This window comes from Heterocephalus glaber, unplaced genomic scaffold, assembly GCF_053883595.1.
Source record: "Heterocephalus glaber isolate CG9 unplaced genomic scaffold, H.glaber_assembly_v1.0 deba00001564, whole genome shotgun sequence".
Classification (NCBI taxonomy): domain Eukaryota; kingdom Metazoa; phylum Chordata; class Mammalia; order Rodentia; family Bathyergidae; genus Heterocephalus; species Heterocephalus glaber.
In genome coordinates, this window is record NW_028258351.1 from 2,740,720 (window position 1) to 2,754,449 (window position 13,730).

Consider the following 13,730-nt stretch of genomic DNA (forward strand, 5'->3'; position numbering starts at 1 on the left):
AGCATTTGAAACTGAGCTTCACAGAAGGTTTTAACTAGTAACAAAAGTCTTTTCGATAGCATCATTAAACCCAAGGAGGTAACAAAAAAATAAAGATGAGATAAGGAAATGGAAGGCTTACATACTTTACAGTATTCTATCCCACTTAGGTAGGAACCTGTTGTTCCTGAGATCCTGTTACTAGAGAAAGGGTCACTGAATGGCAGTAACAAGGGAAGAGGCTGATGTCTGCCAGTATTAAGCGTAAAGCGGAGCCATTTTGCCAAGAACAATACAGGCTGTAGAACTCGCCAAAAGTGCTCTAGAGGCAACCCAATTCGTGACCTAATTTAACACTAAAATAGTAAGGAAAAATCCTAACGTTCAAAATTACATACTTTGTCAATGAATGTAGGCATTCTCTCCTATACATAGGTAATAAGGAATCACATACTAAAACATTAATTATACAAACATTATAGGTATTGACTATAGTGATTAAAGCAAGGATTAAAAACATAATAACTGCCGGGGATTTAGCTCAGTGGTTTCGCTGCCTGCTGCGCAAGCGCGATGACCCGAGTTCGATCCCCGGTACCAAAAAAAAAACAAAAACATAATAACTGTCAATTCAAAGGAGCAACATTAACAACAAAAGTTCACTTAATTCTCAGTGACAAGCTTTTCCATCATGTTAAAAAAAAAACCACACAGCACAGCTGTTACTGTTTTGTTTTAAGATTTAGCATGAGAAAACATGGCTTCAAACTAATTTCATTATCTAAAGTACTTAACAGAGTTTTTAGCTCAGCTATTTACATTTGCTGATCTCAAGTTCCTCATCTCTAAAGTGGGGATAACCAGGATTTTCCTCCCCATACTTTGAGGACAATGGTATGAAATTAGCTCGTAAAAATGTAAAAGTTATAGAATGAAATGATATGGAGTTAATTAATAGCATTGAGATCATCTATACACTGTCATCAAGAAAACAAAACAAGACAAAATCAGTCAGTGGGAAATTCATGTTTATGTGAGAGGATAATTTTTCTTCTTGACTAAGCTTGAGTAGTTGAGGACACATTAATTGAATGGACATTTTTTTTTCTATTAATAAAAACTAAAAAGGCTATTTGGTACAAGCTCTTCATTAAGAAGCAAAAATTACAAATGACAAGTTTGAACTTCAGAAAAAATACATACCTTTTTCTCTTTTCAGACCTGCATTATTTGCAAACCATGACCTGGATGTTCCAAATGTAGCAGCCACACAAAATTCTCCGCCTACTGATTTGCTGGGTGAAATTTGCGGAGGTGGTTTAACTTTGCTTAAAAAAAAAATAAAAGGACAGTAAAAAAATTACCATGATGAAATGGCAATCTTCTAGAGAATGATTTTCCTTTCAGTTCCACTTCTAAGTATTTAAATGCTACAATAAAACATGCATTTTGTCATAATAAATGGTGGTGTGAGATTATGTTCTGCAGCAAAATTGACATTAGTCAAAGTTCCAACATCTGGACAAGAGAATCTATATAAGACCAATAAAAAAATTCTTAGGTGCAGAGGGGTGCATCTATAGTTACATCTACTCAGGAGGCTGAGGAAGGGTAAGTAACATCACTTGAGCACTGGAGCCCAGGACTTCAATCCACCCTGGTCAACATAACAAGACCCCATCTCAAAACAAAACAAAAACACTTTTTGAAGTATTTATTGGTGAAATCTAAGTTACTTCTTTTCAGGTGGAAAACATTTCTATGGAGATTTTTAAATGGAGCAAAAAAATACCAGCATTAAACATCTCCCAATAATAAAAGGATTATCATTTAACTTTGATTTATAAGACATGGGACTAACAATACAATGAACGGAGACAGCATGTATGAAAATGAGATGATCTAGAATGAAACTTTGAAAATGTTCTCAGTACAATGCTATGTAGTTAGACAATCTAGAAAAAGATCTAATGACCTACTGAAATTATATTCAGTGGTCGTACAGTCCTTTTTCTTCCTGGATTTGTGGAAATGTATTTTTGTTTGGGGAAAAGGCCAAGGTAGATATTAAAACTGATAGCCTCTCTAACATGAATCTCTTCTGTTTTTTCTACATCTGAGGACACATTTAGAACTGTTGATGTTTCAAATGACTTTCATTAAAAAGGACTTGCTTTCCTATTTATTCTCCAACAAAAATTTTCATAACCTCAAATACTAATGTTTCATCTCCTTTCAAATACTATTGCTCCTTATCTTTTTAGACTTTTAAATTTTATTTTATTTTATTTGGTTTGTTTTGAGACAGAGTCTGGCTACATAGTTCAGGCTGGCCTTGGACTCACTATACAGCCCAAGGTGGCCTTGAACTCATGACAATGCTCTTGATTCAGTCCCTCAAGTGCTGAGATTGTAGGCATGCACCATCACACCTGACTCAGTCATAGCAATTTTTATCAAACACCTAGATAAATTACTCGCTGTAATTCAGGGACCAGAAAAGCAGGCTTAGTGTGCACTGGTAAGGATCACAGCCTTGATGGGATACAATGAATGCTACATCTCTGATGTTCCAGCTCTGCAGGTAAGGCTGCAATGTAAAACAACATCATTTTTACCATGTATGTGTGTGTGTGCATGTGTGTAGTTTGGGGACTGAATCCAGGATCTCATACATACTAGTCAAGCACTTTACCACTGAATGGCATCCCCAGACTTTTTTTTTTTTTTTTTAATCCTGATACAGGGTCTTCCTAAATTGCCCAAGCTGGGATCCAACTTCTAATACTTCTGTCTCAGCCTCCTAAGTGGAAGGGATTACAGGTAAGCACCATCACACTCTGATTTCTACCTTCTTCTGCTCACTTGACTTTATCCCTTTATCTTTTAATAGAATATGCTGGGATGGAAAGAGGTTTCTAGAGTCAGGGAGAAACCTCAATTTAAATCCCGATGCTGCCATTTATTAGGTATGCAATTTTTGGTAAACTTGTTTAACCTCTCAGAACTCAGATTACTAATATGTAAAATACAAATGGTAATGCTTACCTTGTAGGGTTATCTTAAATATTATGTTATCTCTGTTTCTAAATTCTTGTCCCTAGTTAGTAATAACACCTAGTAACTTCTGAGATTTATAGGCAAATAAATACTGATCAGGTCCCATCCCAGACATACTAAGCCAAACATTTGAGGTTTGAAGCCCATCAAGCTTCAAGGGTTTTTTAACAAACCCTCCAGGAGATTCTGGTGTATGGTCAAGATTGAGAACAACTGCGTTAGATTTAAAAAGTATGGGCCAGGGATTTAGCTCAGTGGTTCCGCCACCTGCCTCTCAAGTGCAAAGTCCTAAGTTCCATTCCCGGTACCAAAAAAAAAAGTAAACCTCCCAGGGAGGCAGTTTCTCACATCATTGTATGCAACAAACATTACTGTTCCGTCTACATAGCTGACAGCTTTCACCTAGTTTTTTAAAAAATCAGATTTTTGCTTTGGTAATCTAGTTTCCCAGTTCCTATGAAAATTCAAATAGTCTCTCAGGTATCTTATTTCTGAAGGCTTCTGTTTTGACATCTTCCCTCCAAGAAGAATTAAAAGTCTGGATCAGAGGCTACATGATTGGTCCAACTGGTCTCCCTCTTTGAGCAAAAGCCACGGCAATACACATTGCTATATATGAAAAAGCATCTTCTTTCCACCATTGACATTTACTAAACACTTGATATCGTTTCCCAAACAAATCACAATCAGGCCTAAAATATCAACACAGTCACAGCAAGACTTCCAGTGAGAGGGGAATAAAGGCACAGTCTTTTTAAGTTTCTGTAGAAAAAGAAATGTGGTTCTCCATTTTCCCTTTTTCACAGTTGCATCTGTCCCAACTGCAGTAACCTACTTCCAGAAAGGGAGACTCCCTCCACACTTCACCTGAACAAACGTGCACATGCTCCTGCTACACAGGTCTCTGGAATCAGAACTGTTCTTTCAGTTTAGGATGCTCTCTGTCGCATTACCTTACAGTGTTTGTTTTCCTTGAAAGTTTTTTTTTCATCACTGAATTGCAATTATTGAGCAGACAAATTCCTATAACTAACATCTGTGGTTCCATTGGTCATTTTTAATCCCTAGAGGTTTTCAGAGGCTGGGGAAGAACAGGAAAGAAGAAACCATTCCAAAAAATTTTGAAAGGTGTTTGCAATTGTGTGAGTATGTGCTTTTACTGGCATTACCATCTGGGAACAATGATACTTCAATGTAGCTTTCACAGAGACAAATTCAAAGCTCTTTGTAAATTACTAGATGTGATTTTTGTTGTTGTCTTTAAATCAAGTGGTAAAAAGTGAGTATGCCATTATTGAGAGAAAATATGGTTCCTTTAAAGTATGGCTATAAAAAGACTTTACAATAATTGGCACCTGGCTAGATGGCTATCACGTAACCATAGAGAAGAGAAAAATGGTTAAGACTTCATTACGTCTTTGGACACTCAAAGATATATTCTATATGCTTATTAGCTTATAGTGTAATCAGCCCATGTCAAAAGCTAAAATATGTTAAACTTCTATAAGTTACACAAGATTTAACTGTGAAACACAGAAGTAAAAAAGCATCAATGCAATGTCATTTTGCACAAGCTCACTATCCCCTACAGAATACATAAGAGTTCCTGGTAAAAGTATGCTTAATTTATGTAAAGAACTGTCACTTTTATTCTTACATTTCATCATTTCTTCTTTTTTCTCTGATAGAGCTTTAATCAATGTCCTCAGGTTTAATAAGGAATGAAGAGTTTACACCCCTCAAAATAACTTGCTATCCACTACATGTCATAGTGCTGTATAATAGGGGTGCAGCATACTGGATAAATACATTCACATCTAATTATTTCTGTCATCAATCTACATCTGGAATGATTTGGATATTTAGACAAAATAGAAACAAGAATATGTGCATGCATATATAAGACTTACAGAGGAATAAAAAAGAAATAATCTAATAAAAGAATTTTATTAATAAAATATTTTTTATGTGATATACCCAAAGTGAGAAATTTCAAGTTTCAATTTGTCCTTTATCCTGTTCTAAAAAGACAGTGTCCAGGAATGTTTGGTTGAACCAGAATGGCTTTTCTATTAATATATGTGACATACTATGTATGAACTTTTCCACAATGACACAGAATATTTCTATTGCAAAACGTCCTTTCTTTGACAGAAAGAAAACATTGAAAAACGATATACATGTGAATGGAACAGAAAAGTGCTATCCTTGAATAATTTTTTTTTTCTGGTACTGGGGATTGAACTCAAGACCTTGCACTTACGAGGCAGGCACAGCACCACTGAGCTAAATCCCCAGGCCAGAAAAGTTCTATCCTTGTAAACTGTGCAGAATTACAGGTTGGGGACACAGTCCTTAGAGGAAGCACTCAATACTAACCTTCTCTTTCTTGCTCTTATCATCTCTCCTGTGACAGAGGCTGTAACAAATCCTATTAGAGAGCATGAACTTAGAAAGAATTCCTTTGGGTGTTTCAAGGCCCTCTCTTTATTTATTCATTTATTAAACTGATAATATAATGATATAAAAGTGATTATTTTAATTTATACCGGTGCCACGAAGTTTAACTGGATTATGTGGACTCATTCATTTTTCAAAATGGTCATAGATGAGAACATGACACATTGATAATCCTGATAGACCCTCCTGCTTCTTTGCTCCCTTTCATGTTTCATAAATAACCTCGTACTCAATTTTCTTTGTAAATTTGGTTTCATTTTGGGCAAAACATAAAAGAAAAATGGAATGAATCTCACATTCACCATAGCAGGAAAAATAACGATGATCACAAAACATCATATTTACTAAGTCGAATACAAAAATTAATATGAGAAAACAGACTTTAAAACAAAAATAAGGTGTTAAATTAAAAATCAAGAGCTAAACTGTCATTTTTTTCTGAGAAAAGACTTAATACTCAAACAACAGAATGTGAATTACTGCCAACAGAAGTGTAGAGATATTAACATCCCTAGGACTTCAAAAATATTTATATAGGCTATTGAAGTTCCCTTCTTTCTCCTTTTGTCTTTTACTGCATTATGTTATCCAGTCAGATCAACATATTGAATTTCTCTTGCCTGTTTTTTCTCCACACTCAACTGCAAACAGAAAAAAACCAAACAAACCCTGATATCTTCTTAAAACATACAGGACAATGATCTCCATCTGGATAATTCTACTATGTACCACAGGATAGGATATATGTAATGTAAATGTGGATGACATGATAAGCAGTAATGCAGCCTGGTGCCTTGGTGGGAAGAACATGAACATGGAAGGAACTAACATGAGATAGAAGCACCAATTCATTCCTTTTCAAAAACATTAGTGAACAGTCAATATTTCAGTTTAAATGTAACACACAATATCAACTTAAGAATTATAAGATGTATAATGGTTAAATTATTTTCTTTATATTCTTCTATGATTAAACTCTTAAAAGGCATTTAGAAGTTTTCTCTCATTCTCAATTTTGTTTTCTAAAATAAGACCTTGGTGGGCCAGGGATTTAGCTCAGTGGTTTCGCCGTCTGCTGCGCAAGCACAAGAGCCCGTGTTCAATCCCCGGTACCAAAAAGTAAAAAAATAAATAAAATAAAATAAGACATTGGAGAGAGAAATGGAAATATTTTATGCTAAATAATGAAAATACTAATAATTTTCATAAAATTATTCTATTTTGTACAAACTATTCCTAAAGCTTTAACAGATTTACATAAAATTAATAAGAAAAGATTTGACTCTCCACATAAATCTTACCATTTAGAAAAACTGTAAAATTTTAAAATAGTTTCCAGAAGATTTATATGAACTATTTATATTATAATCAAGTAATCTTAGAGAATGCTAATTAAAGCTTTAAAAATAATTTGATACATAAATTTTAACTTTTCTTTAAATTTAACCTTTAATAATACAACAACAATGTTGAGAGGACATTTTCATACAGACTATTTCCTATCCTTCTGTTAAGTGCATATGGGTATTTTTCAAAAGCTATTTACATAATACTACATCCACATTGGTAACACTGAAATCAAAACTGCTAAAATTCACTGGTTGTTTCTCTTAAATGTCTATAGTTAATTAAGTATGTTCATGTGTAATTCTTTTATATTTCATGTGGACCTTCAATATCAAAGGATAAGATAGAGCAGTGATGGTGAACCTTTTAGAGCTTTCAATGTTAACAAACGGCCAGCTGTGGCACGCGTGCCATAGGTTCGCCACCACTGATCTAGAGACTATAAAATACTGGGAAAGTCTAAACTGACTAGAGTGTCCAACGGCCTGCACAGTTTACTTTCTAACAAATTCTTTTCATGTCAAAGAGAACAACACTATTTTAAAACTGTCTTATCTGAGGTTGCATGAATTTACAGAACTAAACCCCATTAGTGAAGAATAAAGAATGAATAGAAACTGTGACATACCAAAAGCAAAATCTTAACTAAGTACAAATGCTGCAACTTGCAATTTATTTTTAAAAAGAAATTTACATTTTAAGAGAAATTATAAATTTCATTTATAAAATAAATTTCATCTAAAATATATAGATTATCCTACAACTGAAGTGCTATAAATGTTTATTTAGCATAGCTTTTTATTTCAGAACAGTAAATAAAAACATTCTCAAGTTGAATGGAAAAATATCAAAAACTATTAAAACAAAGGAGCTCTTATAAAAAACATGGAAGAAGTTGTCAAATTTATATTCATTTTGCTGTCTTAATTTGAGGTTTCATTAAGATCTTAATGGAAAAAACATGCACTCTTGGAAATGTAACGTATTTTAAAGGAGGACCTTTTAGTCTAGAATAAGTGACTAAAAACGAGTTTCTTGTGAGCTAACGATGGCATCAAACAAACCACAAAGCAGTCTTCTAAAAGACAGGCAATGATTTAAAAGTCTACTATATTTCATATATCCCTTTCTTTAATCTGGCTCTTTTAATCTTGTTTCAACCTCAAATCATTTCTGGTTGACAAGTGCTTTTGCTTAAATGTGAGGAGCACATAAGCTGTTGGGGGAGTGGACTTTTCTTATTTAACATGCAACATTTGTTACATCTTTAGTTCTATGTGAAAACTTCAATCTTTATTAACATACTAAAATTCTGTTCTTTGTACTTAGAATGAAGAATTTATCCTAATGGAATTTAATTCTAAGTTTATTATACAAAGAAATTTTGTCATATGCTGAATGTAGCATTTAAAATTCACTGTTCACTCTAAGTTTTTAACTAAGGTCCATGTGTCTTACTTTTGAAAAGAAATCTGGTTAACAAAAAGAATAAAGATAGACTTTCAGAAGATTTATACTCATGAGTGCACTGAAACTGTTAAAAACAGTTTTGCATACTCTGGCCTAATTATGATGCTGCATTTCAAGGAGGAATATGTTATAGCTATTTATATCACCTTTTCTTATATGATTATGAAAACTTCAGAATTTCCACAGGCATTTGAACACTGAAAATAGGCTGAGCTGAATAACAATTAATTTAAAAGAGCTATTTAAACTTCTTTTCATCCACAAGAAAAAAAATGTTGCTTCTAGTACAAGATGAAACAAACAACAATTCCTAGTCATTGTTATGAGAACTACACATATGTGCAGAAGTCTTTTAGATTTTCTAATTTAGTAAAACTTCTATACATTTCTCAAAAATTCCTTTTTTGCTTATATGCTCCTAAAAGCAAATAATACAATCTAATTTAAAGCATGTTTTCAAACACGGTATTTATTCCTTAAACTGGGTGAGAGGCACTACTAGTAGTAATGAGTGGTTAACTATGTGTCAGGCATGGTTATTGTATTCTGAAATGTGTGTGTATATCAATTCATTTAATCCTCACAATGAACTAACAAGGTAGATGTTACTACTAATTTCATTTAATAAATAAGAAAAGCAAGAAATAAAAAAGTTTTTAAAAATTACCCAAGATCATATAACTTTGGGATTTAAGACACAGGTAGTCTGATTCTGGAGCCCTGACTCCTAACTATTAAAACACTTTATATCAAGTTATTAATGGATTATAATTCACATTTTAAATGAAAGTATAAAATATATTCAATTTCTTTCTTATGGTCATCATGCCTAAGACTGACAATGCTACATTCTATGTACTTCTAAGAATTTACTAAATAATTAAGTTATGGTGAGCAGGGACACAATAATAAATCATTTATGAGTTATTTTATGAAATACTATATATATTTCCTCATCATGTAGTTCCTTAAATAACTAAACTGTTCAAAACAGAACTCAGTGTTGTCCCTTTAGGACCAAATAAAATACAGTAAAACTTCATACGACATTTTTGTTATACATAAAGTATATTTATATTTCAAAATAAATTAACTCTTCTACATTAAACCTGATATGTAAGGAATTTCTATCACTAAAATATTCAAACTCTAAACACAGGTGTCAGCCTTGTCTTAAACACCAGCATTATGAGAGAATTAATTCTTGCATCTTCCTTTTTTAAAACATATATTTTGATTTTTAAAAATTTTTCAAGGAATGAAGTAAAATTAAGAAAACTACTTTTTCAAAAGCTTAAAGATCAACATTCATATCTTATCTACAATTATCCAATAAGTTGGTGCATCTATCTGTGATTAGGCCATGCAACTGAAAACAAAACTACAACACAGTTAACTTTTTGAGAGTACAGCAAATGAATTAGGCATGCGGGACTGAACGGGAACTCACCATGGAGCTTTTATGGAAAAACACCCCGCTCCAAAGAGATAAGGCCTTCATGGAAAAGGGGGGAAAATGCACAAAAAATTAGAGGAAAACTCATTTAACATTAACAAATACATGATGTCATACTGTTCTAGAGTATGTAGCAAAATAACTCAAGTTAGTTTCATTTGTAGTTAGTAATCATTTGCAATTCTGTTATATATACTGTGTGATGTGTGTGGTATAAGACCCTTAATTTTCACAGAGTTAGCAAGTTTTTCTATTTCTCCCCCTTTTCTGGAATACCCCTGTAATATTTTTAACTTTAAAAAAAACAACTCACTGTTTCAGCCTTTAAAAACAAAGTAAAAAATTAAATGGAATAATCAGATGGAGAAGAGCACCCAATGTGTGATTCTGTGGCAAAAATGTTTAAAACTAGCTAAAGATGACTGAATAAAAGCCTTGATATAATGTTGTTTGCTGTTCACTAGTGGCAGTCTCACAACCGTACAAAGTAAGCACATATTTTTCAAGCTGCTTGTTTCTAGTAAGTTGAACTGCATACTGTGGACCAAAGGAGTAAACACTAAGTGTACGTAGCAGGATTTTTCTCTATCTGTGGTCATATCCCAGGAAGTTAGCATGTCTCTTAATTGTGGCCCAATACCTTAACCTCCTCTACCTGGTCTGCACTGGGCTAGGTTGACTAAAGCTACAATTTCATGTCTTAAATACAACTGGGAACTTCAATGGTACACACGTTTTTACTCAAAATTCTATTCCTGGTTTTTAAGACATGCTATGCATATCTGCACACAAATAAGACTCAGTAACTTAATTATATCCAAAATGAAATTTTACTATAACATATGACATTTGGAAGACAACAAACGATGGGGAAAAGCACACTGGTAAAAGCACACTGGTATTTCCTTGTTTAAATTTGAAACTTAGAACATTCGAAAGAAAAATCCTGCTAATTGGCAACAATTTCTCCAATAAATTGAGCATATTTGACTACAAATTAAAACTTGAACAAAATGTTTTAACAACAATGAACACAATTCTGAGCCTAAAGTAGAGAGGATACAAAGAAGGTACACAAACATAAAAGATAACTAGAAGAAAGCAAAATAGAAGGAAAAGTGAGATATTACAAAGAAAACTTTAAAGATTGTATCAATGCAAAGCAAGGATAGTTCTGTCACAGGCAATGGTAAGAACACAACCAGGGGGCTGTGGATGTAGCTCAGAGTGACAGCGTTTGCCTAGCATGTGCAAGGCTCTGGGGTCAGCTGCAGAACTCTGTGTGTGTGCGTGCATGTGTATGTGTGTATAGGCAGACAGACAGACACACATACAGATACACTCTCAAATAAAAACACAGCCAGGAATATGACATCATTGTTCACATTAAAAATAGTGGATTCAAAAATTTTTTGACTGTCACCCATACACAAACATTTTAAGGTGCATATGAAAATTTTAAGGTGTATATGAAAATACACAAGGTTGAAACAATAATACTTTTTATTAAATGAATAATGAATGCTTTTTATATGTAATAAACTCTACTCCATTCTATTTCCACGTCAAGTTTTTGTTACAATGGAGATAAGTGGATGTTCTAACACAGCAGGTTTGGCTGAAGTGTGAGAGTCTGTATTTCCGAAAGGCTGTTAGGCAATGCCATTGCCGCTGGTCTGGAGAACCAGTAACAGAACTGCATTTTAGTCTATTCTATTTCATTAAAGAAAAAAACATTGGTCACAATCTATCTGATTTTAAAATTTACTAATTATATTGGGGGGAAAGTGTTGCTACAGCCCATCCTGCACTTTGAAAAATACAGATTTAACTAACCAAGACTACTTGAGGTGTCCAATCTCCCAATAGCAAGTGTAATGATCTCATGCAGAAATGATCAGAAAATGAAAGGTTCAAGGCATTTCTAAATCCCCTGAAATACCTCCAACTTGAACAGGTTTCTGTTGGCACATGGTAGCCAGCTTCTTTGATTTTACTTCTTTAAGCAAGACATCTGAATACCAAAAAGTGTAAATGATTCTGACAGAAATGCTTGCAATCTGGAACACCTAGGCCTCTGTTGCTTTTTAATGTATAGTGTACCTGCATGGGACAGTCTCCCACCGTATCTCGCAGAACACAGCTAATTCACTGTCAAGAATTTGAAAATGTTAAGCCAGGCAGTGATGACACAGGGCTGAAATCCCAGTACTCTGGAAGCTGAGGCAGGAAGATAGTGTGTTCAAGGCCAGGCTGATCAACCTGGTACTGTGTATAAAATGGAAGCATGTCATCCCAACAAATGGCACCAAGAAAAAAAAATCTAGATTTTCCTTGCCAGGCAATAACAACATGTTACCAATTAAGGAGATTTCTCTAGTCATTTCCTTGCCCCACAATGCCAAAATAAAATATAAATCGCCAGACACTAGAATAAACAGGCCTACAGTAAATAAGAGCCCTGTCAATTTTAAAGACAATAAGGGTCACTACTCACAACATAACCCATTTGTATTAGTTAAAAGTTACCCTACTTCAAAGAAGGATCCAAGGGCCAATATAGTTCAAGAAAAAGGAAAAGGGCTGGGATGACGGGGTTTAGTGTGTAGATGTGGCATACATCCAACCTATATTCACCCACTTCTTGCCTAGCCCTACAAACTGGACCTCTGCCACATACATGTGAAAGAAAATCTACCAACTCCAAAGAAGTATAGTGACTGACGTAATTATGGACTTTGTAAAGTTAGTGTCAGCTGTTCTTTTGAAATAAGCTTATTTAATCTTTCCTTGGTGGCAAAAGAATGAAAATATGAAGTCACAAAGTACAAGTCCATGATCCAGCTGTCTTCACCTATGACTTTCCTCTCCCTCTTCAAAAGTCCACAGCTGTACTTTTGTACTGAAATGGGATGGGGGTGAGGAGAACAGAAAAGACAGCTTTTGTCAGAGTGCATTGAGTTATAGATAATATTAACATATGCAACTCAAATTACTAATTTGGATCTGAGGTTTTGTGTTTTCCAATCACTATTAAACTTCAGCAAGCTTAATCCAGCCATATAAAATTTTTTCACTATTTCATAATTATGTTTGTTTTGAGCTAAACTCTAATTGAAAAACCTTAGGAAAAACTAGTCAAGAAACAAAAAAGCCAGCAACAATTATTAGACAATTCTTTAGAGGCCACTTTGAAATGACCTAGCCATTAGTGTTCAAAGGAATTCTCATGGAATTTTTAAGAAGATGGGAAAGAACTATGTTTTATACTAGGTAAGTCATTAAACTCTGACATGTTGAATACCACATAACAGCACAAGGATTTTGGTTCTACTCACAGAAAACACAGTAAGTGTAGGTTTTATTAATGTGAAAAAAGTAAGACCTTATCTCATGTGAACATTCTTAAACCCTTATCTATACCGTGCCTCTCATGATAAAAGGTTAATGATTCTATTAACACGATCATCTTTGGAGTAAAAGAAATACCTGCATTCTGAGAGAAGAATTCTATAAATATACCCTATAAATCCTGTTTTTCAGCTGATCCTGTTCTGAGAAGGAACATTACAGAGCAGACATCAGAATGAACCCAAACAAATAATAAATACAAAAGCTACACAACATTACATGTGAAATACTTAGGTGAAGCTATATTGCTTTAAAAATAAATTCTAAAAACTCTAATACCTTCTACATTTTGTGTGTCTTCTCTTAAGCAGCAACTGAAGAAAACTCACATTTCCTATAAGCATATGAGAAAATTAATCCTCATGTCATTTTTAAGTTTTAATTTTTTCATTAATTAAATTTCAATTACTCCTTACCAGAGAAATCTATGTTGGTTCTCAATCTACTGATCTACAGGGTAAACTGAAGCTGAAACAGACAATTGTCTAATTTGAAACATACTTGTCATGCCAATTTAAATTACAAACTCAAGATGTAAAAGATTTTC

General features: G+C 33.8%; 1 protein-coding gene across 15 annotated transcripts in view; it reads right to left on the reverse strand.

The window, feature by feature from the left end:
* Positions 1 to 13,730, reverse strand: part of Bcas3 (BCAS3 microtubule associated cell migration factor) — a 583,853-nt gene that overhangs the window by 321,951 nt on the left and 248,172 nt on the right. For 9 of the 15 annotated variants that reach the window (XR_015443252.1, XM_021248678.2, XM_021248677.2 and 6 more), the window contains exons 17-18: positions 9,767 to 9,811; positions 1,183 to 1,307 (exon numbers count right to left, since the gene is read on the reverse strand). Coding sequence is in view for 14 of the 15 variants with exons in the window: in XM_021248678.2 (XP_021104337.1) it covers positions 1,183 to 1,307; positions 9,767 to 9,811 (170 nt within the window). In the remaining variant the exon portion in view is untranslated. The remainder of the gene's footprint in view (positions 1 to 1,182; positions 1,308 to 9,766; positions 9,812 to 13,730) is intronic. The other 6 variants (XM_087191873.1, XM_021248681.2, XM_087191876.1 and 3 more) reach the window with 1 other exon arrangement.